Raw genomic sequence first — 26,262 nt, 5'->3', positions numbered from 1 at the left:
ACAGTTCTGGTGGAAACAGGAGAGTTGAGGTGCATATTTAATTCTGCCGTGATTTGTGCAGCCGTGGTTTTATGTTTTTTTGATACAATCCGAGTTAGCACCCAAACATCCCTTTCAGACAGCTTCCTCTTGCGTCCACAGTTAATTCTGTTGGATGTGGTTCGTCCTTCTTGGTGGTATGCTGACATTACCCTGGATACCGTGGCTCTTGATACATCACAAAGACTTGCTGTCTTGGTCACAGATGCGCCAGCAAGACGTGCACCAACAATTTGTCCTCTTTTGAACTCTGGTATGTCACCCATAATGTTGTGTGCATTTCAATATTTGGAGCAAAATTGTGCTCTTACCCTGCTAATTGAACCTTCACACTCTGCTCTTACTGGTGCAATGTGCAATCAATGAAGACTGGCTACCAGGCTGGTCCAATTTAGCCATGAAACCTCCCATACTAAAATGACATATATATGTTTTTTTTTTTAATCTATGTTGTATATTTGCTTTACAAGTCAAGGATCTGCCTTAGTTTAATAACACGTCCACATCTTGTTCGGAGTTTGGGTTCAGCGAGTTTCATTTCACGCTCTGGAGTGCAGTGAGACTGCTGATGTCTCCTGAGAGGTGTTTCAGTTTCATTGTCCAACACCTGTATATGAAAGTTGTAAAAATGTAATTAATATAAATGGTCTTAAAGTTACTTTTCTGTTTTACTCTTAATTTCTCAACCGTTGCCTGGATAGGCGTCCTTTCTGCTCTATTACCGTAATGCAACATGTATGCGCGAAGATAATCTTTAAGAGAGAGCTGACGTCGGCTGGTGTGACAGCGTATTTGTTGGCTCACTTGACCGCAGTAAACGTCTCCTTAGCCAAACTAAATAAGGAAAACGGGGGTGTGGTTCCGCTGACCTGGTGCTTCCGCGTTACTTTCGTGGAAGGTAGGAAAGAAAGAAAATCACTCAACAAAAAGTTGAGTGATTTTCCAGTCTGAACTGAGTCATTTCTCCTCGTTTGCGTCCTGTGCTGTTTGCTGAAATTTGAAAACCCATCTTGAACCGAAAGAAAAGTTTTGGGTCATGTCTGACGAGCGAGGAGTTAGGCAAATAGAAGGCGAGCAGGAACTGCAAGTCGCTGAGGGTGGTGAAGGTATGTGAAGCCGTTTCTGATTCATACAGGAGATACATCGGCCTTAAGTTACAGGATCGCACACGGAAGTAAACAGACTAGTCATGCCCTTAATTTACCTGTACCTTTATGATTTTTCTGTCACTTATTTTCTTTTTTTAACTTTATTCAACTATTTATCCCAAACTTACATATCTGAAGTATTTTAGCCCTCGTGTAACCCAGTCTTGCTTCTGTGTTTTTGTTAGAGGCGATTTATTTTGACCTTAGTAACAAAACTTTTGGGCCCCATGACAAAAAATAAAATTGTCCCTGTCCTACGCTACTGCTGCCACCATATCCAGGATCTGACCCATCAAAAGCCTTACACAACCAACTTGAAAAGATTACTACTGTCTTGGTTCCTATAGTTCAGTACTAGTGCTAGCACAATATTTACTAATAGCGAACTGTACATGCGAGAGTCTATGAATATGGAAGCAAATCGTTACCATATTTCAAATGAAAAAGCATTTTCAGAAATGCTTTTTCATTTTAAGAATGTGGCTGCATTGTTTGACTTATAAATGAAATTAGTAATCAATCATCCTATTTGCATTTTAATTTTCTTCTTCAAGACTGCTCATTCTTTCACTTAATTAAAATAAAAAAGAAAAAGACATTTGAGATTTATTTTTCAAAATGTTCCCCAGCAAATAGATACCAAAATTCAATCTGAAATGTAAAATTTGAAAATGAAAAAGCATTTCCAGAAATGCTTTTTCATTTTAAGAATGTGGCTGCATTATTTGACCCATAAATAAAATTAGTAATCAATCATCCTATTTGCATTTGCATTTTCTTCTTCACAACTGCACATTTTATGCTATAATCAAAAAGAAAACAAAGCAGACATTGCTTTTTCGTTTTCGTGGACTGCCCGCAAAGTACTACCCAGAACTCAAAAACGAAAAAGCATTCCGAGTGGCGGGCGCAGCAGAGTGACGTCAGCAGCCACTCTTCCTCAGCTCCCTGCTGACCGAGCGACCCATCTTGTTCGGTAGGGGGCACTGTGCACGTCTGCATTGCATTACATTGCCAGACCGGCCTTAAAAGCTTGCCAGTGCGGTTGCCGTTGTTTTTGTGGAAGCTGATGCTGATTATCGGCAAATGGGTTGTCATTATTGTTAATAGTGTCTGTGGAGCTGCCACCGGAAGTGATGCCAATGCTGATTATCGGCAAACGGGATGTTATTGTTGTTATAGCCTGTTACCTTTACATAATGATTTCATTATTGATTATTATTTAATAAACAGCTTTAGACCCATAACATAAGGTGATTGTATTTACTTGACATGGAAAATAAATAGCACTATGTGTATGTGTGACATGATGAAAGGATGACGAAGATTTATTGCACAAACAGCTGGTTTATTATAGAGCATGAGCGGCTATTCTGAATTGTCACTCACAGAAAATTATAAATAAATGCTTAAAAACACGCTGGATGTCTCAGGCCATAAGGATGCCACAAGGATGCCACAGTCCGCCACCGGAACTACCAGTTCTGCCTGCCACTGCCACAAATTGAGCTCGGCCCTGCTGCAATTCAACCAATTTCTCGGCACGTTTGCAATGTAATGCAATGCCGACGTGCACAGCGCCCCCTACCGAACAAGATGGGTAGCTCGGTCAGCAGGGAGCTGAGGAAGAGCGGCTGCTGACATCACTCTGCTGCGCCCGCCACTCGGAATGCTTTTTCGTTTTCGAGTTCTGGGCAGTACTTTGCGGGCAGTCCACGAAAACGAAAAAGCAATGTCTGCTTTGTTTTCTTTTTGATTATAGCATAAAATGTGCAGTTGTGAAGAAGAAAATGCAAATGCAAATAGGATGATTGATTACTAATTTTATTTATGGGTCAAATAATGCAGCCACATTCTTCATTTTCAAATTTTACATTTCAAATTGAATTTTGGTATCTATTTGCTGGGGAACATTTTGAAAAATAAATCTCAAATGTCTTTTTCATTTTAATTAAGTGAAAGAATGAGCAGTCTTGAAGAAGAAAATTAAAATGCAAATAGGATTATTGATTACTAATTTCATTTATGAGTAAAACAATGCAGCCACATTCTTAAAATGAAAAAAAATTTCTGAAAATGCTTTTTCATTTGAAATATGGTAACGATTTGCTTCCATATATGTGAACAGTATGCAATTCGCTATTTATTTAATTTCCCTTTGTGATGAATAAAGTATTTTGAATTTGATGCAAGTTTCAAAGCAGACATAAAGAAAATATGTTAAAGGCCATCTCTCTTTTTTTTTGTCAAATGAAAACAATCGCTTAACATTCTGGAAAGATAAGTTAGGATTAATTGGAATGTATGTATATGACTTGAAATCTGTATGATTCGATTGAAATGATTTTGTACAGTGCCTTGAGACGACTTGTGTTGTGAATTGGCGCTATATAAAGCCAATTGAATTGACTTGTTTGTATATGTGTGTGCGTGTGTGTATATATATATATATATATATATATATATATATATATATATATATATATATACACAGTACAGACCAAACGTTTGGACACACCTTCTCATTCAAAGAGCTTTCTTTATTTTCAGGACTATATGAATATTGTAGCTTCACAATAAAGGCATCAAAACTATGAATTAACACATGTGGAATCATATACTGAACAAAAAAGTGTGAAACAACTGAAAATATGTCTTATATTCTAGGTTCTTCAAAAGTAGCCACCTTTTGCTTTGATTACTGCTCTGCACACTCTTGGCATTCTGTTGATGAGCTTCAAGAGATAGTCACCTGAAATGGTTTTCACTTCACAGGTGTGCCCTGTCAGGTTTAATAAGTGGGATTTCAAGCCTTATAAATGGGGTTGAGACCATCAATTGTGTTGTGCAGGAGATGGATACAGTACACAGCTGATAGTCCTACTGAATAGACTGTTAGAATTTGTATTATGGCAAGAAAAAAGCAGCTAAGTAAAGAAAAACGAGTGGCCATCATTACTTTAAGAAATGAAGGTCAGTCAGTCCGAACAATTGGGAAAACTTTGAAAGTGTCCCCAAGTGCAGTTGCAAAAACCATCAAGCGCTACAAAGAAACTGGCTCACATGAGGACCGCCCAAGGAAAGGAAGACCAAGAGTCACCTCTGCTGTGGACGATAAGTTCATCCGAGTCACTAGCCTCAGAAATCGGAGGTTAACAGCAGCTCGGATTAGAGAACAGGTCAATGCTACACAGAATTCTAGCAGCAGACACATCTCTAGAACAACTGTTAAGAGGAGACTGTGTGAATCAGGCCTTCATGGTAAAATAGATGCTAGGAAACCACTGCTGAGGATAGGCAACAAGCAGAAGAGACTTGTTTGGGCTAAATAACACAAGGAATGGACATTAGACCAGTGGAAATCTGTGCTTTGGTCTGATGAGTCCACGTTTGAGATCTTGGGTTCCAACCACCGTGTCTTTGTGCGGTGCAGAAGAGGTGAACGGATGGACTCTACATGCCTGGTTCCCACCGTGAAGCATGGAGGAGGAGGTGTGATGGTGTGGGATGCTTTGCTGGTGACACTGTTGGGGACTTATTCAAAATTGAAGGCATACTGAACCAACATGGCTACCACAGCATCTTGCAGCGGCATGCTATTCCATCCGGTTTGCGTTTAGTTGGACCATCATTTATTTTTCAACAGGACAATGACCCCAAACACACCTCCAGGCTGTGTAAGGGCTATTTGACCAAAAAGGAGAGTGATGGGTTGCTGCGCCAGATGACCTGGCCTCCACAGTCACCGGACCTGAACCCAATCGAGATGGTTTGGGGTGAGCTGGACCGCAGAGTGAAGGCAAAAGGGCCAACAAGTGCTAAGCATCTCTGGGAACTCCTTCGAGACTGTTGGAAAACCATTTCAGGTGACTGCCTCTTGAAACTCATCAACAGAATGCCAAGAGTGTGCAGAGCAGTAATCAAAGCAAAAGGTGGCTACTTTGAAGAACCTAGAATATAAGACATATTTTCAGTTGTTTCACACTTTTTTGTTCAGTATATAATTCCATGTGTTAATTCATAATTTTGATGCCTTCAGTGTGAAGCTACAATATTCATAGTCATGAAAATAATAAAGACAACTCTTTGAATGAGAAGGTGTGTCCAAACCTTTGGTCTGTACTGTATATATATGTATATGTGTGTATGTGTGTATATTTGTATATATATATATATACACACTCACCAGCCACTTTATTAGGTACACCTTGCTAGTACCAGGTTGGACCCCTTTTGCCTTCAGAACTGCCTTAATCCTTCATGGCATAGATTCAACAAGGTACTGGAAACATTCCTCAGAGAGTTTGGTCCATATTGACATGATAGCATCACACAGATGCTGCAGATTTGTCGGCTGCACATTCATGATGTGAATCTCCTGTTCCACCACATCCCAAAGGTGCTCTATTGGATTGAGATCTGGTGACTGTGGAGGTCATTTGAGTACAGTGAACTCATTGTCATGTTTAAGAAACCAGTCTGAGATGATTCGTGCCTTATGACATGGCGCGTTATCCTGCTGGAAGTAACCATCAGAAGATGGATACACTGTTGTCATAAAGGGATGGACATGGTCAGCAACAATACTGAGGTAGGCTGTGGCGTTGACACGATGCTCACTTTGTACTAAGGGTCCCGAAGTGTGCCAAGAAAATATCCCCCACACCATTACACCACCACCACCAGCCTGAACCATTGATACAAGGCAGGATGGATCCACGCTTTCATGTTGTTGATGCCAAATTCTGACTCTACCATCCTAATGTCTCAGCAGAAATCGAGACTCATCAGACCAGGCAACAATTTCCAATCTTCTATTGTCCAATTTTGGTGAGCCTGTGCAAATTGTAGCCTCAGTTTCCTGTTCTTAGCTGACAGGAGTGGCACCCGCTGTGGTCTTCTGCTACTGTAGCCCATCTGCCTCAAGGTTTGATGGGTTGTGCATTAAGAGATGCTCTTCTGCATGCCTTGTTTGAAACGAGTGGTCATTTGAGTTGTTGTTGCCTTTCAATCAGCTCAAACCAGTCTGGCCATTTTCCTCTGACCTCTGGCATCAGCAAGGCATTTGCAGCCACAGAACTGCCGCTCACTGGATATTTTCTCTTTTTTTGGACCATTCTCTGTAAACCCTAGAGATGGTAGTGCGTGAAAATCCCAGTACATCAGCAGTTTCCAAAACACTCAGACCAGCCCGTCTGGCACCAACAACCACGCCACGTTCAAAGTCACTTAAATCACCGTTCTTCCCCATTTTGATGCTCGGTTTGAATTGCAGCAGATCGTCTTGACCATGTCTGCATGCCTAAATGTATTGAGTTGCTGCCATGTGATTGGCTGATTAGAAAATAATTTGTGTGTGTATGTGTGTGTGTGTGTATATATATATATATATATATATATAAAGGAGTGGTTCTGCAGGTGGGGACCACAGACCACTTCTCAGTACCTATGCTTTCTGGCTGATGTTTTGGTCACTTTTGAATGTTGGTGGTACTTTCACACTCATGGTAGCATGAGACGGACTCTACAACCCACACAAGTGGCTCAGGTAGTGCAGCTCATCCAGGATGGCACATCAATGCGAGCTGTGGCAAGAAGGTTTGCTGTGTCTGTCAGCGTAGTGTCCAGAGCCTGGAGGCTCTACCAGGAGACAGACCAGTACACCAGGAGACGTGGAGGAGGCCGTAGGAGGGCAACAACCCAGCAGCAGGAGTGCTACCTCCGCCTTTGTGCAAGGAGGATCAGGAGGCGCACTGCCAGAGCCCTGCAAAATGACCTCCAGCAGGCCACAAATGTGCATGTGTCTGCACAAACGTTTAGAAACCGACTCCATGAGGATGGTTTGAGGGCCCGACGTCCACAAATGGGGGTTGTGCTCACAGCCCAACACCATGCAGGACGCTTGGCATTTGCCAGAGAACACCAGAATTGGCAAATTCGCCACTGGCGCCCTGTGCTCTTCACAGATGAAAACAGGTTCACACTGAGCACATGTGACAGACGTGAAAGAGTCTGGAGACACCATGGAGAGCGATCTGCTGCCTGCAACATCCTTCAGCATGATCGGTTTGGCACTGGGTCAGTAATGGTGTGGGGTGACATTTCTTTGGAGGGCCGCATGGCCCTCCATGTGCTCGCCAGAGGTAGCCTGACTGCCATTAGGAACCGAGATGAGATCCTCAGACCCCTTGTGAGACCATATGCTGGTGCGGTTGGCCCTGGGTTCCTCCTAATGCAGGACAATGCTAGACCTCATGTGGCTGGAGTTTGTCAGTAGTTCCTGCAAGATGAAGACATTGAAGCTATGGACTGGCCCGCCCGTTCCCCAGATCTGAATCCGGTTGAGCACATCATGTCTCGCTCCATCCACCAACGTTGCACCACAGACTGTCCAGGAGTTGGCGGATGCTTTAGTCCAGGTCTGGAGGAGATCCCTCAGGAGACTATCCGCCGTCTCATCAGGAGCGTGCCCAGGCGTTGTAGGGAGGTCATACAGGCACGTGGAGGGAACACACAATACTCAGCCTCATTTTGACTTGTTTTAAGGACGTTACATCAAAGTTGGATCAGCCTCTAGTGTGTTTTTCCACTTTAATTTTGTGGTTGACTCCAAATCCAGGGCTCCATTGGTTAATACATTTGATTTTCCATTGATGATTTTTGTGTGATTTTGTTGTCAGCACAATCAACTTTGTACAGAACAAAGTATTCAATGAGAATATTTCATTCATTCAGATCTAGGCTGTGTTATTTGAGTGTTCCCTTTATTTTTTTGAGCAGTGAATATGTGTGTGTGTGTGTGTGTGTGTGTGTGTGTAATATAATCTTTAAACTTTAACCTTTAAAATTTTATATTAATGATATTTTATGTGGTTCTTTCAGATGTCATTGATGATCCCATCTTGGAGCAAGGAGTGGTGGTGCTCAGAGGGTGAGTCTCATTATAGACATGTTTTAACTATGGGCTCTTGAGTGTTTTTTTTCCTTGGAACCTTTTTATTTATCTAAACTATTTCTGTGGTGTGTTTCCACTGTGGGGTCTAAAAACCAGGTTACTTATGTAGATTACTTCCCCTGATGCTGAGAAGCTCTGTGTCCTGCAATAGTACTGCTGCGATTATGGAACATAAATCTCTGCCAACCTGAACAGAAGTCTTCAGAATGCTAATAAAAGCAGTAAAATAAGCTAAAGAGAGCATTATTCTCACGTTGTTTTGTTGCAGTTATTGTTTAAAGACCACGTAGGCTAAACTGTGAAGAAATGTATAGACCCTTTTTCAGTTGGTATACATTGTGATGTATGGCGGGGCATAGCTGGAGGCAGAAAGATTCCCCTGAACACTTTAACAACGGTAGCTAGCAAGTTTTGTTAGCTTGTTTTTTTAACAATGACTGTAGAAAATCCAAATTTATCTGAAAATGTAAGGTTACTTACAGTCCAGGACCGCAATAGCTATTTTAAACGTAATCTTTAACAGACGGAACCAGATTTGTCGAGCCATAAAAACTCACTCAATGGATGGACGATCTGACAGGATTACATCCGGTTGAGTGGCCTGAGATCTATACCTACCTGTGCCCTGTTTCAGAAAGCAGGGTAAGTGAGATCTCAGAGTAGGTTCTGGGGTAAGTATGTGCATACCCTGAGTTTTCGGTTTCAGAAAGCCAGGTAGCCGTTACTCTGAGTCAAGTTACCCCTGCAACATACTCTGTGTACCAACCCTGCCCGGTAGAAGGGTTTATTGAACTAACCCTGGGTTTGGTCTATGTTTTCGCTGTGCTCTAGCACAAGGAAAGTGTCAAAAATGGTGTGTTTTTTTTTTTTTTTTGGAGCTCGAAGATTTTGGGGCACAAATACTCTGCAGAAATCTACGTCAGGAGAGTGATCAGACCGGGATTAAATGCCTTATTATTTTCTGGATGAATATATGTTCGAGTGTTACTGTTTTTCGCCAGTCAATAATTTATCTCAATAATATTCTCAGTTCCTGTTTTGTTTGTATAACATAGGTGACACAGAAATTCCTTGAAAAGCATCTGTACGTCGTTCTGTCAGAAATGTTATTGTGGTATTTACACTGTTACTGTGTGGCAGAGGTTCCCATGATATCAGTCACAAACATTGAGTGGAGTCAGATTGTCCTCAACTCTCACACGGGACACCAATGTGCGATCCCTGTGGGAGGTTACGCTGAAGTTGTTTTATTTTATTATCATCAGACACAAATAGGTTATGTTTGGTTACATTATATCTTAAACTGGAGCCATTTGGACATTTATAAGTAGCTTAGCATTCTGAAAAACTAGCCAAGTAATAAAAGAAGAATGTCACAGAACTGCAGGTATCAGTGAAAGCAGTAATTTAATCTGTATCACATTTTGAGACTTGAAGCATTATCTATTCATACAAGTGTGAATAGTAAAGAAAAACCGAGGGCTTATGAATCCTTAGATGCCTATAACTACGTATTGAATTATCACATACAAGACTTAAAATACAAACATTTAACATGTGAGTTTTGTGTCGTACAGTTCGAAGTTCTGCCTAGTCAGCGCCAAGGCCCGAAGACGACCGTGTACCAGGCTTTGGGTCATTGTAAACTTTGTTAACAATGACCCAATGACTCTTCGTTCCTGAAGAAATTCCGGCTGTGGAAACATACATTATGACAGCGGTCTCAGGCAGATGATACCTAAAAATAGTCACTTGTCTGACTTTAGTTGTGCACCAGCTGTTTGTTGAGGATTTAAAGCTTTAGCCATACCAACATTATTCATACTTACTGGAAGATATGTTAGGTTAAGTTTCAGCTTTTGCAGTAGGCTCCAAATGTTTGTGGTCAAAAAGTCTCCCTGCTATCACCCTAATGGAGCAGTGGTGCAGTTGTTGGTACCCTTGCCAACAAGCAACAAGGTCTGGGTTCTAATTCTAACCTGGGATCTTTCTGCATAGAATTTACATGTTTTCCTCAGGTTCCCTCTGAGTATTCTGGCTTTCTTCCACAGTCTAAAAATATTCATGTTAGGTTAATTTATTTGGCTTATCTAATGGCCCCTAAGAAGTGAGTGCGTGCATTCTTGGTTGTTGATCCTGTCTGTTTCCTTGTGATGCACTTGTACTGGTCTACTCCGCCTCCTGCCAAATGACCTGTGCAAATGTTTTTTTTGATTTTTATTAACCGTGTCCTGTCTAGCAGAGTAGGGCTCAGAATTGTTGTCTGAGTGCCAAGAAAAAGCCCAACAGATTTACTTTCACAAGTGGAGCATTACAACTAACCCTTTAAAGCTCTACTTGATATTTATAAAATAAACTTTTTTAGAAACTGCTTTCAGATTATTTTAATTGTTATGGACACGGAGACAGAAATGAAACGGGGAAAAAAAGAAGCACGAAAGAGAGAAAGGTGGGGCAAAAAGGAAAAGGTAAGAGAAGGAAGAAAAGAATGGAGGAAAGAAAGAAAGATTACAAGATAACACCCTGCTTGCTTCTACACCTGCAGAAACGTTCATATTACCAGCTTTTTTACTGAAAAGTGCACGATACTTATCAATGCAAGATGTATATAGTGGTAAATGCTCCTCAGTATAGGACATTTATGTATCTGTTAACACCTGAATTTAAGCACCTGTGGGTCTGAGTGTGAGCGCGTTTGTGTATACTAGGTTTCTCCATAAAAATATGCAATAGTGAGTGTGAGAAGCCACAGACCTGCCCCCCTTGACCCGGGAGAGATACAGAGGAGATCCGAGCCACAGACATCCAAAGGCCCCCCAGAGCACAGGAACCCCAGGAGAACCACCGTCGGGACTACCGCAACCCCCCAGAGAAGAGCAGGGGAGAGTCCCAGGGGAACCACCCAGCAGCCACAGTGCAGAAGAAATAGGCCCAACATTTGATGGGGGGCCTAAACTGATCCAGGAGAGGGAGCAGCCCAAAACCCAACCTGACACAAAAAACAGGCACACACCGTCACAATCACACATTCCCACCCTCATGCGTACACACAAAAACACTCGCACCCGGCAAGAGGTCCCCGGCCAGGGGCAAGCACTCGGGACCAGCATCCCCCACCACGCCCCGCAACCACACAGACACACCACATCACTGCCACTGCAATGATAGCCCAGGTAGAAACATTATCCAGCTCAGCTCTACCACCGCCACTCAGTCAATTCAGATGCTGTTCAACTGTTTCATACAAACATAGAATCAGCTATTCAGATGGCAACACCTCAATGCATTTTGACATCTAGTGATAGTGAAGATGACTTGCTGAAGTTTAAAGCAAGCATCGAAGGTGGTTCGGCAACATGGCTCTTTGTGCTAGATGCTCCGGTCTGAGTATTTGCTGCTGATCTACTGGGACTTGGACACAGAAGGATCTCTATGAGCAGAAACTTGTGCCATCAGAAACTGAATATAAATTGCTCAGACTGAATCTGTATTTGCTTAATGTGAAATTAAATGTATTGGTTTGAAAATGAATTTCACTAAACTGAAACTAAATTTAATGGTTTGAAACTGAATTTGTTTGCTTTGAAACTGAATTTAATGGGTTGAAACTGAATTTATTTGCCTTTTAAAATGTATTTCGTTGTATTAATAATTCAGTTTGACTGAATTTCAGACCTGAAAGTGAAAGTAATTTCAGTTCCAAAATTCTGTTTTTTGTGTCACACATCCGGGTCCTTCAATCCACAGATTAATCAAACACAGATTAATCGATTTACGTTTCACATCAGGTTAAACTTCCTTTATGGCATTTTGAGCTGGAACAGGGCAGCATGAGCTTGGCGGAGGTCACTCACAGTAACACTTTTGCTACCTGTTGCTATTAGCTAAACATGCCAAGTTAGCATAGTGTGTTACGTCGGTCTGCGTTTCTCCTGCCCTTACCTGAGCGTAATTTCTATTGCCAAGCAACCGTGTTAGCGTGAAGCTCAGAGTTGTGAAGCCGAACAAATGGCGCCTGAAGGTTAATACAGCTGTCTCCACTGCAAATAACTACATGGTTTTTATTTACCCTTTTACATTTTGCTGATGGTTTATATTTTGTTTAAAATGTTCTTGTTTTATGATCTTATTCATTATTCAGCCATTTAAAATGTTCAAAGTCATTTTGGTGTTCATAGATATGAAAATTTTACACTGTAGATAAAATACATTGAGGACAAATAACATTTGTGTATTGATTTGTAAAGCTTTTAACAACTTAAATACTAACATATTAACGTTAGGAACAAAGTTTAAGTTTATTAAGTTTATTTGTAGAATAGTAATAATAATAATTATAATTATAATAAATAAACCAAACATTATTATTAGATATCATCTGACTGCATTATATCTGTTTAACTGCCACTCATTAGGGAAACCCAGTGGGAGTTTGAAAACAATGTACCATGAGTCAGCTGTTCTCTCGGGGTTTAGCGCGGTTGAGGTGCTGGGGCTGCGGACATCTCCGAACATGTTGGCGCACTTGTACAATTAAGCGATATCTTGATAAAGCGTTTAGATATTTCATGTTCAGGTTCGACATGCTATGAATCATGGTATAAGGTGGGCCACCAAGGATACAAGGACTCATCCTACAAATCTGGGGGAGAGAGGGACGCATTTGCCGGCCGCATTCGATGTAGTCTTCGAAGTTGGATAGCTTCATTGCCTCACCATGATGTAATCGACCTACAAATGCGACCTTCAAAGGATGCAGCCCCTGAATTTAAACACGGCAATAGTGAATGACATCCGTGAAACAGCGAATCTGTTTTTGATTAATCTGTGGCTTCAAGGACCCGGATGTGTGACACAAAAAACTTAATGTTGGAACTGAAATTGAATTATACAACTGAAAGTGAAAGTAATCAAATTGAATTTTCAATACAAAGCAAAGCCATTTTCAAAGCAAACGGATTCAGTTTCAAACCAAAAATTCAGTTTAAACATTAAAGTCAGTTTCAGTTTAGTGAAATAGATTTTTAAACCAATGCATTTAATTTCAAATTACGCAAATACAGATTCAGTCTGAGCAATACAAATTCAGTGTCTGATGGCACAAGTTTCTTTCCATAGATCTCTCAGGGATTTGGAGATGGTTAAAAACACTAAGAATATTCAATGAGCAACCGTAGTGCAGGTCTTGTGGATATCAAACAAAATTCTTATTTTCTTTGGTTAAAATCAACAATAAACTAAACACACAACAGTTTAATGAAACTAGAAAAGTAATCTGTAAAAAGAAAGAAAAAAGGCTCTGTAAATCATTGTAGATTCGAAACATAATTTGGATCTCCCAGTAAAAAAAAAGGAAATAAACATGCAATGCCCTGAACTTTTTAGGTTGATTATCTTTGTCTACATTTTTGTGTGTGCATGTTTTCAGCAACAAGAGGAGATTGCTAACTCTTGCTTTATCTAGCCAAGTTTAAAAAAACACATGGACCTGAGTATGTTTTAGTAGCTCTATTTACTAGTAAATTAAATTAAAAGCAAAAAGCATGGTTGTTAAAAGACAAATACATTTTCTATTTTAAGAAGATTTGAACTTGTCAGTATCTTTATTCAACGGCTTTACATCAGTGAAAATTACACCATAACATGTTTTTAAATGTTTATCTGCATCAACTGCCTGACCTTGTCTGTTGAATCTTTTTGATCACGGGTTGTATGTGTTACAGGTATGTGATAGAGCGTATAAGCACGGAGGACCCCAGTCGGCATGTTCTCTCAGAGGATCTGGGAGGAAGGCCACATGAACAAGATGATCCAGAAGTAAAAGAAGTGGTGGATCAGCTATTAAAAATAGCAGATGAACTGAACAGAAATGCAGAGTTCCAGCGGTAAGCGTTTAATTTATAATTCAAGTCAATTCAATTCAGTGCATTTATGCTGCATTTACACAAAACTGAATTACATATATATACAGGGGTTGGACAATGAAACTGAAACACCTGGTTTTAGACCACAATAATTTATTAGTATGGTGTAGAGCCTCCTTTTGCGGCCAATACAGTGTCAATTCGTCTTGGGAATGACATATACAAGTCCTGCACAGTGGTCAGAGGGATTTTAAGCCATTCTTCTTGCAGGATAGTGGCCAGGTCACTACGTGATACTGGTGGAGGAAAAGGTTTCCTGACTCGCTCCTCCAAAACACCCCAAAGTGGCTCAATAATATTTAGATCTGGTGACTGTGCAGGCCATGGGAGATATTCAACTTCACTTTCATGTTCATCAAACCAATCTTTCACCAGTCTTGCTGTGTGTATTGGTGCATTGTCATCCTGATACACGGCACCGCCTTCAGGATACAATGTTTGAACCATTGGATGCACATGGTGCTCAAGAATGGTTCGGTAGTTGGAACGAATGTACCTGACTTGTGAAGTGCCTTGAGACAACATGTGTTGTGAATTGGCGCTATATAAATAAACTGAATTGAATAGTCCTTGGCAGTGACGCGCCCATCTAGCACAAGTATTGGGCCAAGGGAATGCCATGTTATGGCAGACCAAACCATCACTGATCCACCCCCATGCTTCACTCTGGGCATGCAACAGTCTGGGTGGTCCGCTTCTTTGGGGCTTCTCCACACCGTAACTCTCCCGGATGCGGGGAAAACAGTAAATGTGGACTCATCAGAGAACAATACATGTTTCACATTGTCCACAGCCCAAGATTTGCGCTCCTTGCCCCATTGAAACTGACGTTTGGCATTGGCATGAGTGACCAAAGGTTTGGCTATAGCAGCCCGGCCGTGTATATTGACCCTGTGGAGCTCCCAACGGACAGTTCTGGTGGAAACAGGAGAGTTGAGGTGCATATTTAATTCTGCCGTGATTGAGGCAGCCGTGGTTTTATGTTTTTTGGATACAATCCGGGTTAGCACCCGAACATCCCTTTCAGACAGCTTCCTCTTGCGTCCACAGTTAATCCTGTTGGATGTGGTTCGTCCTTCTTGGTGGTATGCTGACATTACCCTGGATACCGTGGCTCTTGATACATCACCAAGACTTGCTGTCTTGGTCATAGATGCGCCAGCAAGACGTGCACCAACAATTTGTCCTCTTTTGAACTCTGGTATGTCACCCATAATGTTGTGTGCATTTCAATGTTTTGAGCAAAACTGTGCTCTTACCCTGCTAATTGAACCTTCACACTCTGCTCTTACTGGTGCAATGTGCAATCAATGAAGACTGGCTACCAGGCTGGTCCAATTTAGCCATGAAACCTCCCACACTAAAATGACAGGTGTTTCAGTTTCACTGTCCAACCTCTGTGTGTGTGTATGTATGTATGTATATATATATATATATATATATATATATATATATATATATATATATATATATATATATATATATTCTATTCTGGATTTCACAAGGAGTGCATGAAGGGAAGCTAAAATAAGAGAAATATTATCTCTCTTTTTAAGTTTCCACAGAACCCTTGTTGCAGCATTTTTGGTAAGTCGAAGACTTTTAATCAATCTTTTTTATGGTTCCTGTTACTAAGGAAATAAAATAGTTCTAATTTGAAGTAACAAATGCATGGACTAGTTTTTCAGCCTCACCCATGGACAGGATACTTCTAATTTTGGCAATATTTCAAAGGGGATCCTAGGAACCTGTTCAATTTGGGATTTAACTAATATGTCATGGTGAAAGATAACACCAATGTTCTTTATTTCCTTACTGGGATCCAATTTAATTCAGTCCATATTAATTGATTGACTAAGCAGTTTATTTTTCAAAGACTCCGGTCCAAAAACGACATCTTCTGTCTTGTCTGAGTTTAAAAGCAGAACATTGAAAGTCATCCAGGTTTTTAATGTCTTCAAGATATAGCTATAGTCTACCTAAACAATAGGATTTATGGCTAAATATAGCTGACTATCATCAGCATAACTGTGGAAATTTATCCCATGTTGTCTAATATTTTTAATCCGCCTACCAACAAGCATATTTACATTCATCACCAAATTAATAAATGTACTCTAGTTAAAGGTTTGACTTGTAAGTATTATATTAATAATTTTAGGAATATTTTTGTTGTTTGCCATAGTTACAGGTGCAGCTCAATGAATAAGAATGTCAGCTAATTCAAAAGTTAATATAGTTATATAATTCAGATCAAAAATGAAACTCATATCTTGTATAAATTGATTAGACAGTGATATTATTTTATAGCAAGCAATGTAATTGGCCTGTACGTGTATAGTGCTTTATCAGAATCAGAATCAGAAAAGCTTTATTGTCAAGTACGTTTTTGGACATACAAGGAATTTGTTTTGGCGTAGTCGGTGCAATACAATACAAATTAAACAGTATAAACATATCTACAATATAATATAAATATATGTGCACAGTTTTAAGTGAGTGAGAGTAAATATAGAGCAGTATAAGATGCAAGAGCAATACAACAGTGCAGATTATCAGTGTGCAAGTAAAGCAGGAGTCCAAGCTGAGCGTTAATGTAACGCATAGAGTTACAGGTTACAGGTGTCAGGGTGGTTTCTGGGCTTTGTTAACCAGGCTGGTGGCAGATGGGAAAAAACTGTTCTTGTGGCGTGAGGTTTTGGTCCGGATGGACCGCAGCCTCCTGCCAGAGGGGAGAGTCTCAAAGAGTCTGTGACCGGGGTGGGAGGGATCAGCCAGAATCTTCCCTGCCCGCTTCAGGGTCCTGGAGGTGTACAGTTCCTGGAGCGACAGTAGACAGCAGCCAATAACCTTCTCAGCAGATGTCGATGTCCCAGAGACCCCAAAGCGCTTTACACTACAATTAGTCAACCACCCATTTATACACTGACAGTAGTAAGCTACGGTGTAGCATCAGCTGCCCTGGGGCAGACTGACAGAAGTGAGATAACCTGCATCTAAAATATTTTAAAATACAGAAATGAACCCTTACTGAAAATTATATCCTTGTACTGTACAGTTAATGTTCTCAATACTTTGTCAGAGCTTCTTATGCATGAATTACTGCATCAGTGCATCATTGTATGGAAACAATCAGCTTGTGGCTCTACTGAGGTGTTATGGAAGCCAGGGTTAATGTCAGGGCAGTTTGCTGGCCAACCCAGCCCAGTGAGACCGCGATGATTAAAGCAGATATTGGTACTTTTGGCAGTGTGGGAGAGTACCAAGGCCTGCTGGAAAAATGAGACCAGCATCTCCATACAGCTCATCAGTGGAGGGAAGCCTCAAAACATTTCCTTGTAGACTGCAGATGATGTGGTCCTGCTGGCCCCATCTAGCCAAGACCTACAGCATGCGCTGGGGCGGTTCGCAGCCGAGTGTGAAGCGGCTGGGATGAGGATCAGCTCCTCCAAGTCCGAGGCCATGGTACTCGACCGGAAAAGGGTGGCTTATCCTCTTCAGGTTGGAGGGGAGTTCCTGCCTCAAGTGGAGGAGTTTAAGTATCTCGGGGTCTTGTTCACAAGTGAGGGAAGAATGGAGCGGGAGATCGACAGACGGATCGGTGCGGCTGCCACAGTAATGGGGGCGCTGTGCCGGTCCGTTGTGGTGAAGAGAGAGCTGAGCCGAAAAGCAAAGCTCTCAATTTACTGGTCGGTCTACGTTCCTACCCTCACCTATGGCCATGAACTTTGGGTCATGACCGAAAGAACGAGATCCCGGATACAAGCGGCTGAAATGAGCTTCCTCCGTAGGGTGGCCGGGCACTCCCTTAGAGATAGGGTGAGGAGCTCGGCCATCCGGGAGGGGCTCGGAGTAGAGCCGCTGCTCCTCCACATCGAGAGGAGCCAGTTGAGGTGGCTCGGGCATCTATACCGGATGCCTCCTGGACGCCTTCCTCGGGAGGTGTTCCAGGCACGTCCCACCGGGAGGAGGCCCAGGGGACGGCCCAGGACACGCTGGAGGGACTATGTCTTTCGGCTGGCCTGGGAACGCCTTGGGCTCCCCCTGGAGGAACTGGAGGAGGTGTCTGGAGAGAGGGACGTCTGGGCTTCTCTGTTGAGTCTGCTGCCCCCGCGACCCGGTCCCGGATAAGCGGAAGACGACGAGTACGAGTACAGCTGCGTTGATTATGGAAATGATGCAAAAGAAAAAAATGGACCAACACCAGTAGACTGTTGAAACTTCACACTGGACCTCAAGGAGCTTTGATTATGTGCCTCTCCACTCTTCCCCCAGAGTCAGACTTTTATTTTTATCTGAAAAGAGGACTTTAGATCGCTTATCAGCGGTCTAGTCCCTTTGGACTTTGGGTCGGCCTTCCGCACTATCAACTCAGACAACCTTCACCAGAAGCTCACCCGGCTCGAAGTCCCAGCCTCTACATGTCAGTGGATCACCAGCTTCCTGAAAGACTGGCAGCAGCAGGTGAAACTGGGTAGCCTCTTCACCCTCACAAGATCAATAAGCTCTGGCGCCCCCCAGGGGTGTTTTCTCTCCCCATTCCTCTTCTCCCTCAACATAAATGACTGCACCTCAGCGGACCAATCTGTGAAACTCCTGAAGTTTGCAGATGACACAACTGCTATTGGTCTGATCCAGGACAATGGTGAGTCTGCATAAAGACAGGAGGTGGATCAGCTGGTACACTGGTGTGGTCAGAAACACCTGGAACTTAACCCACTCAAGACTGTGGAGATGATGGGGAACTTTCGGAGAACACCACGCCCACATACCCCCCTCACCATCCTCAACAACATTATCTACTGTGGACCACTTCCTGTTCCTAGCAACCACCATTTCTCGAAACCTCAGATGGTCCTCACACAGACAATGTTCGAAAGAACCAGCAGAGAGTGTACTTCCTGAGGCAACTCAAGGAGTACAACCTTCCACAGGAGCTGCTGGTCATCTTCTACACTGCCACAATTTAGTCTGTCCTGTCTTCATCCATTTTATGCTCCTTTTCCACTGTCTCGTTTTAGCCGGCGCAGCTCCGCTCCCCTCGGTACGGTAACTGTTGTGTTTCCACTGACCCGCCGACGGCCGAAGCTGTGTTGGCTAAAGTCCCCCCTCCAGCCATGAGTGTAGTGCGCTGTGCTGCTATTAACGTTACTGTTACATTGTCACATTAAAGTAATCTGCGTGAAATGATAACAAATAAATAGAAAATGAAAACATATAATTGTTTTTATGTCTAAAATAATCCACTGGAATAATTATCTGGACCACAGCCCAGCCAAAACTTATAAAATAAGGTTCAGAGGTTCTGATGTGAGGGTGGGTGTTTCAGGAGAAGCAGAGAGGAGAGACGATGCTGTCTCCACTGGTAAAACTCTAACGTTTGCCTGAAGTAACAATTTTGGGCTTTATGAAGAAGTTTTTGTCTTATCAATGGCAATAACGAGGACAAGGACTTAAAAGAGCAAAACTGTGGACTTTTGACCTTTGAATTTAGTTTTAGGTTGGATATTGCATATTTGTGCTTCACAGATTCAGCGGGCTCGTCCTCCCATTTGGTCCGATGCAAACAGTCTGATTATAAGCAGCTGCTCTCTGCCTGCTCCCTCCTCCTGCAGATGCTGGGTTGCTTAAAGACCATCAATAAATGTCTGAACCAAACACGTCGTTTCATGGTGGTATTGATTTGTGTGTTTTGGTGGGAAATGTTTGTGCATCTGAACAGCTGATTTTAGGTGTGATCAACTGATTTAGGATGTTTTTAAATACAGCGCTCTGCCTGCGTGTAATTAGGAAAGATGATATGTCCTTTTTCTTTTCGTCATGTAATGGTTGCAGGTGTGCAGTTTTAGATAAATCACTAGTCATCACATGACAAAAAAAAGACGCACACAAAACAACCAACTATATACACACATATAGGGCCAATGCAGGGTGAACAACCAAGCTAACATGCATATTTTGTCTTAGCAGAAACAGTAGAAAACCCACAAATGCACAGTAAAAACATGTGGCCTACAAACAAAAACAAATTTCATTCACAAACAAGGTTCTGAAAAAACATTCTGGTGGCCGATACAGAAAAGCAAGCAAGGACATTGGGTCAGTGAGGAATCATGAATCTTAGGCCCTGTCCACATGGAGAAAAAAATGGTATTGTGTCAAAAATTATTTTGAAAAAATCTGCATCCACATGGGTGCCTGCAGGACCACCGAAAATGCTGTAGTATGTATGCTGGACCCATTGATGGAGCTGTGAAACTGACAGAGAAACACAGCAAAAACAGCAGACAAAAATACCAGGCATGTGCAGACAACTCATGAGGTAAACAAAGCAACATGGTGATAGACGTGCATGCAGGTTACAGAGAAAAGTGTAGAGACAATGTCATGCAGCCATCAGCATCTACAACGGCTCTTTGAAGAAACCTGCATAATATGAGCTACAGCAACATTTCATTTCTCTTTGGGATTAATGAAATATTTTGAATTGAGTTGAATAATTTTCACAAGAAGTTTCCCGTGCACACACAGAAACACCGTTTTGAAAAATTTCCACTGGGTCCCATTGTTTTATTCACTGGGACCCCATTGATTGTGTTTTGGTCTCCCAAATGCTGGATTTGTGTAGACACAATGTCTTGATGACACAATACCTTTGCAGTTACATATAAGCTTGTCTCAGTGTGGATGAGGCCTGAATTAGCTTTAAAGATGTTTGCATTCTGCAGACAAGTACATTTCCACTGTCAGTCATGAAATGGAGCTGTGTGTAGAGGAGCAAGGTAGATGACAATTTTTTCAGTTCAGTTTAGTTTTATTAATACAGCGCATGTCATCACAAGCCAGTTTACAAAGTCAGTTCAGTCAGACCATACAGATTCAGTTTATTATTCAAATTGGTTAAAAAGTTTTTCTATCTAAGGAAACCCAGCAGATTGCATCGAGTCAGCATTCACTCCTTCTGGATGAGCATGCAGAGACAGTGGACAGTCACTTGCATTGACTTTGCAGCAATTGTGCAGTTTTCAAGTCTAAAGTATTAAAGAGAGCACATATAGTTAGTCACTTTAGAAGCTCAGACAGTAGCTAGTAGCTGGCTTTTTAGAAAGAGAAAAAACAGAGAGAGAGCCTAGAGTTAAAAGCTGAAATAACAGCAAATAACGCATAATTGGAGAGTAGTATGGGTATATAGAGAGACTGAAAGACGTCATTATATCCTCCAGCAGTCTAAAACTGGCAGCTGGTTCCACAGGAGAGGAGCCTGATAACTAAAGAATCTGCCTCTCATTCTACTTCTAAAGACTCCAGGAACCACCAGTAAACCTGCAGTGTGAGAACTAAGTGTTCTGTTAGGAATATATGGAACATATTTTATATACATAATGATGTAACATTACATTTTTCCAGTTTGAGTGCTTCTGCAAACTTAAATAAGCAAAGCGACAGTGACATGACCAACAGAATATTTGGATCTTTTAACAGTTCAGTGTAACTACCCATTTAATAAAAAAGAATATTGCTGAAAAGTTTATTTATTTCAGTAACTTCGTCACTACGTGAAACACAGTCTATAGCTAAATTCCACACAGACTGATGTTTTAAAGCCCTTATTTCTGTTAATTATGAGTTTCCACCTACATAGAATGAAAACACGACCTTTAAGATTACAACTAATGGAACTAATGGGATTGACATTTAACTTGTCTATATGATTGTATTAAACTGACGTTTGTTTTTTGTAAAGTGTCTTCAGACAATATTTGCTATCAATTGAAGCTATATAAGAAACTGAATTGAATTGAACAAATTAAAGAAAGTTAAATTAAATTAAATGGCAAACTGTCATTAATTTTTGCATAATTTTTAACAACCTTAAAGTGCAATAAAACAAATTTAAGTTAAATAAAATGAAGCAATGTTGATTTCAAATTGAAGGGGGTTGTTACTGGAAGTAACTGTGCTTGGTTCATATTTCTTCCTGGAATCTTGCACGGCATTGGGAGTGATAATATGTTGCTGGTGTTTCAGTGTGCAGATTGTGCTGTACTGTGTTAAACAATAACATTTGTAATAAACAATCATGTTTTTTATTTGAATTTTGTTTTTTTACCTTCTATCAGACTAATCAACCAGGTTCAGGGAAACTGCGCGAAGGAAGTCTTCATGATGGTGGCCAGGAGCATCTTTATTGATGGCATCAACTGGGGCCGAGTGGTGGCTCTCTTCCATCTAGCCTATAGACTCATATACAGGGTAATTCATCTAGTTTATTCATTTCTATGTCACATTAACGGTGAACACAGTCTGACTGAGACGTTTAAATGAGTAAAAAGCCAGGATCCAGGGAAATGTAAAATAAATGGCCCATACCAAATAAATGCAAGATACAGGTCTTGTCATATTTCTAGTTTCGGCTCCCCACTTCATGTGTTCATCACTAGAAGGAGGCAGCAGTTAGCAACAAAGAAACTGTTTAGAATAAACAGTTAATTTTTGATATTTAAATAATTAATTTGTTATATTTAAAGACAGCACATTGATTCCCAAATTGTACAATGAATGTTAATTATTATACTCTTTTACTATTATTTATTTACTATTTTGTCAACCACTCCCAAGGTTTGTAATATAGCCATCTCTGGCTATATGTGGAGGAAGATTGCCTCAGAATAGGAAAATTAATAACAGAATTTAAAGCAAAGTCTCATTCAAAACAAAAACACTAAATGCAATGGAACACATAAAGCCTATACTGGCCCTTAGAGGTGCATAACCAAAGTTATTTATTTTAAAGGCCCTGACCTCCAACCATCTAGAGAACATTAGAATGGTCATCAGCTGGGTTCTTCAAGTTATAAGGGAAACACTTTACTCCTGGCTAGTGCAGCAAGGAGGCTGGGTGAGTGATCTGAAATCATCAGCGTTGCTTTAAGGCTTCGTGGTCCAAAGCTCCTAACCTGTTAATGTGTGATATTTCTAGGTTGGAGTGATCCAAAGCTTTTCACGATGGAGGACTGCAGCCATTGTTGCATCAGTTGTTGTTGTAGTAACATTTGTTTACTACAGAATGAAACGCTGAGACCCTCAGCTCTCACATCTCATCCTGGAGACATGCAGGATGCTAATAAGGACAGTTTCTTGAACTTTAACAACAATCAGTCCTCACCTTCAAAAAAGTAGATAGATAGATAGATAGATAGATAGATAGATAGATAGATAGATAGATAGAAATGTACTCGTCATCTGTGATAGTGTTTACTGATGTTACTTCTCACATAAACTGAATGGGCTAAAATTAGGATTGGTTCTTGGAGGACTCAACGCTACCTAGCAGTGGCAAGAATGTGCCTTATGCTAGTTTGACTTTTATGGACTATACATTGTCCTAAAACCACGGGCTCTCCATCTGTGCATAGCTGCAACACTGGGCTTTAAATGCTGTGCATTTCATTCTCTCTTGGGAGCTGGATAAAATACCAAAGATCAATGCTCAACTCCACTTTTGAAAAGAAAAAGGGATACTTTTTCTAAATGATCCTTTTTATTAAGATATTTTTTAATTAACAGAAACCATGTAAGGTTCAGGTACTTAACCAAAACAGTCCCAAGTCTTCCGCGGTTCAGTGTTCTGCTGAGGTTACACAGGTTCTCAAACAGCTGTATTGTGCAGGAATGAGTAGGTGACTACTAGGTTATATTACTAACCAAGGGTATTTTTACTGTTGTCTTTCATAGATGATATGCTGAAACTTTGATGCAGGAATTCATTTTGAAAGAAATCTGGGAATTGCTAGTTCAGAATGTTTCATAATGTAATAGAGTGGAAGAACTAAATGATGCGTACTCGTGTTTATATGTAACTTTTAAATGCATTCTGCAGCAAAAATGTTGCTCAATGATTGGAGGATTCTTGCTAAATGCCTTATTCTGATTCTAATTTGCCTTATTACAGTCTTCACACTACTTTGAAAATTCCAGGTTCTGTGACATAAAAAATTAAACAAGAATTATTTCCAAACGTTTTCCTAATTTTTAACTTATGAATATCTTTTACAATTTAACTGAAAAATATACACATTTGTTAGAGGTGAAAAACACTGCAACAACCTGGTTGCATAAATGTGCACACAGTTCTTCAGCAGTGTTGCATGTCATACATCCTGGTCAAATGTAAATGTGAGACACCTGTCTGAGGAAACATTTTGATCCCACTGAAGAGCTCAGTCCTTGAATTATCAAACTGTTCTAGTCTTTAGTTAGGTTAATCACCCACCAACAAATCAGCACCAAGCAGTCATCAAACTTCCAGAGAAATTAATCCCTACTCTGTCCCAATGCAAGTTAGGCAAGACGGTAGTTTAGCATATTGATGCTAACAGTCCACAGCAGCTGTAATAAGAATCTGGTTTGTTGCTTTATATCACAAGAAAGCTAAAAAGTTGGTACCAATCTCTTTCTACATGTCTCTTCCATTTGTCTCCACTGTGACCCAAAATGTTGCAGAGAACAATCTAAGTCTTGAGCGGTCTCATCACAAAAACATGGAGATATACATTGTGTAGCTCATAAATGTAATCTGGAGAGTTCTACTCAGAGTGCATCGGTGTATATTTCTGTTTTTCAGGACACAGGTTTTCAACTTTATTTCCACCTCTGACATGCTTTATTCCAAATAACTTTTAAAACTCTTGAGATGCTTTTAACAAACAGTGCAATCCATATGCAGACCAGTGATGTGTATGTAAATGATTTGATTTGCATGGAGTGGGCATGTTCAGAAGGAGAAAATAGTGTTTCTTGTGGTTGTCCAAAGGTCAGCGAAGTTCAGCAGACTTGAAGGACCACCTTGTGGACTTACTAGACAGCATAACCTGCACTTCTGAATTTGAGGGGTCACATTGTGGGTTTGCATGGGGCCAGGCATAATGTCCTGCCTGTCGGCCAGGCATAATGCCACAACTGCACAGTGTTGTAACCAGTGGTTATGCAAGGGCAACTATGCACGTCTCCCCCTCCCTTCAAGTTGCTGTAAGGAGTAAGCCCAATATAACAAGCCAGTGTATAATGTACCCTGTCTTCCAGTAAGGTGACCTGCTTTCACTTTCAGACTCTTGAATGGTTTAGAAAATTTAACAATTCTTTTGTTCCTGTTGCCACAGCAGAGTTCATACCTAATGCTGCTCTGCATGTGACCGACAGCAAATATATTCATATATTTATTTAAAATCTTAAAGATAATAGAGGTTTAATGAATATAATTTTTTATTAATATTACTGAGGCTAATGTGATGTGTTAATGTTGTAAGGTTCAACCTATAGTTGGGTGGGCAGATTATGTGGGCCTCAGTGACTCGTGGCTGACCTGGGATCTGTCATCTAGCTCCTTTTGGGTTTTTTGGTATTCTTCCAACCAGATTGACAGCACTTTGAAAAGCTTTTTAGATAATTTTTACTGGTGTGTTTATACCAATGTGACATAATTACTCTTTGAAATATAAAACAATTGGATATTCCTATAAATAAATATAACACGCACTGTGAATCTTAATTGTGTAGTGATGGAATATCTCTTAAGTCATGTGTTAAATGTAGGCAAAACATGTATTTATTTACTAATATAACAGTCCAGTAGGCAGGAAAACATTGATATGTCTTTAAAGAAAATCCACTATTGCTCGAAAACTGAATTGTTTTTGCTTAGCATCTTATAAACTGCTTTGTTATTTTCCCAACATGTTCCGACAGCCCCTGTTATTTCCCAATCTGTTGTGACAGACCTCCTAAACTAGCTATACTGTATGTGTATTGTACATGTATTGTGTTGTGATGACATGCTTAATGTTATAACACAAAAATTTTCATTGTGGGAAATAAATCTTTGTAAAAGTTATTCGAACCATTCAATGGTCTTTCATATTGCATTACAGGCCTGTTTTGATTACTGACAGATTAAATGAATAACTCAAATTGTCTCTTCATTAGGAGAAAAATCAGATGTTCAAGAATTTTTGTTAATTTGGGCTGAATGGTGAGGGCCAGACAATTTTCAAAACTCCAGGGGCCTCTGTACAGGTCCTTCTCAAAATATTAGCATATTGTGATAAAGTTCATTATTTTCCATAATGTAATGATGAAAATTTAACATTCATATATTTTAGATTAATTGCACACTAACTGAAATATTTCAGGTCTTTTA

The 26,262-nt window shown here is 40.7% G+C and overlaps 1 protein-coding gene across 1 annotated transcript; it reads left to right on the top strand.

Annotated features, from left to right (window-relative positions):
- Positions 1–943: 943 nt before the first annotated feature.
- zgc:153993 (uncharacterized protein LOC767645 homolog) lies at positions 944–25,956 on the top strand. The gene is made up of 6 exons (XM_047364097.1): positions 944–1,145; positions 8,070–8,118; positions 13,866–14,027; positions 22,187–22,319; positions 22,861–22,965; positions 23,047–25,956. Exons 1-6 carry the CDS (start codon positions 1,076–1,078, stop codon positions 23,143–23,145), a joined length of 618 nt encoding a protein of 205 aa, XP_047220053.1. The 5' UTR covers positions 944–1,075; the 3' UTR covers positions 23,146–25,956.
- The last annotated feature ends 306 nt before the right edge of the window (positions 25,957–26,262 follow it).

Source organism: Girardinichthys multiradiatus, chromosome 4, assembly GCF_021462225.1.
Source record: "Girardinichthys multiradiatus isolate DD_20200921_A chromosome 4, DD_fGirMul_XY1, whole genome shotgun sequence".
Taxonomy (NCBI): Eukaryota; Metazoa; Chordata; class Actinopteri; order Cyprinodontiformes; family Goodeidae; genus Girardinichthys; species Girardinichthys multiradiatus.
The sequence above is the reverse complement of the archived record's forward strand: the minus strand, read 5'-3'. Positions and strand labels throughout refer to the sequence as shown.

What these genes read in the sequence shown, in the direction of transcription:
- zgc:153993 (XM_047364097.1), top strand. Translation starts at nt 1,076, where the DNA reads ATGTCTGACGAGCGAGGAGTTAGGCAAATAGAAGGCGAGCAGGAACTG. An exon ending in AGTCGCTGAGGGTGGTGAAG is followed by an intron (nt 1,146 to 8,069) that starts GTATGTGAAGCC and finishes TGGTTCTTTCAG; the next exon opens with ATGTCATTGATGATCCCATC. An exon ending in AGAAATGCAGAGTTCCAGCG is followed by an intron (nt 14,028 to 22,186) that starts GTAAGCGTTTAA and finishes ACCTTCTATCAG; the next exon opens with ACTAATCAACCAGGTTCAGG.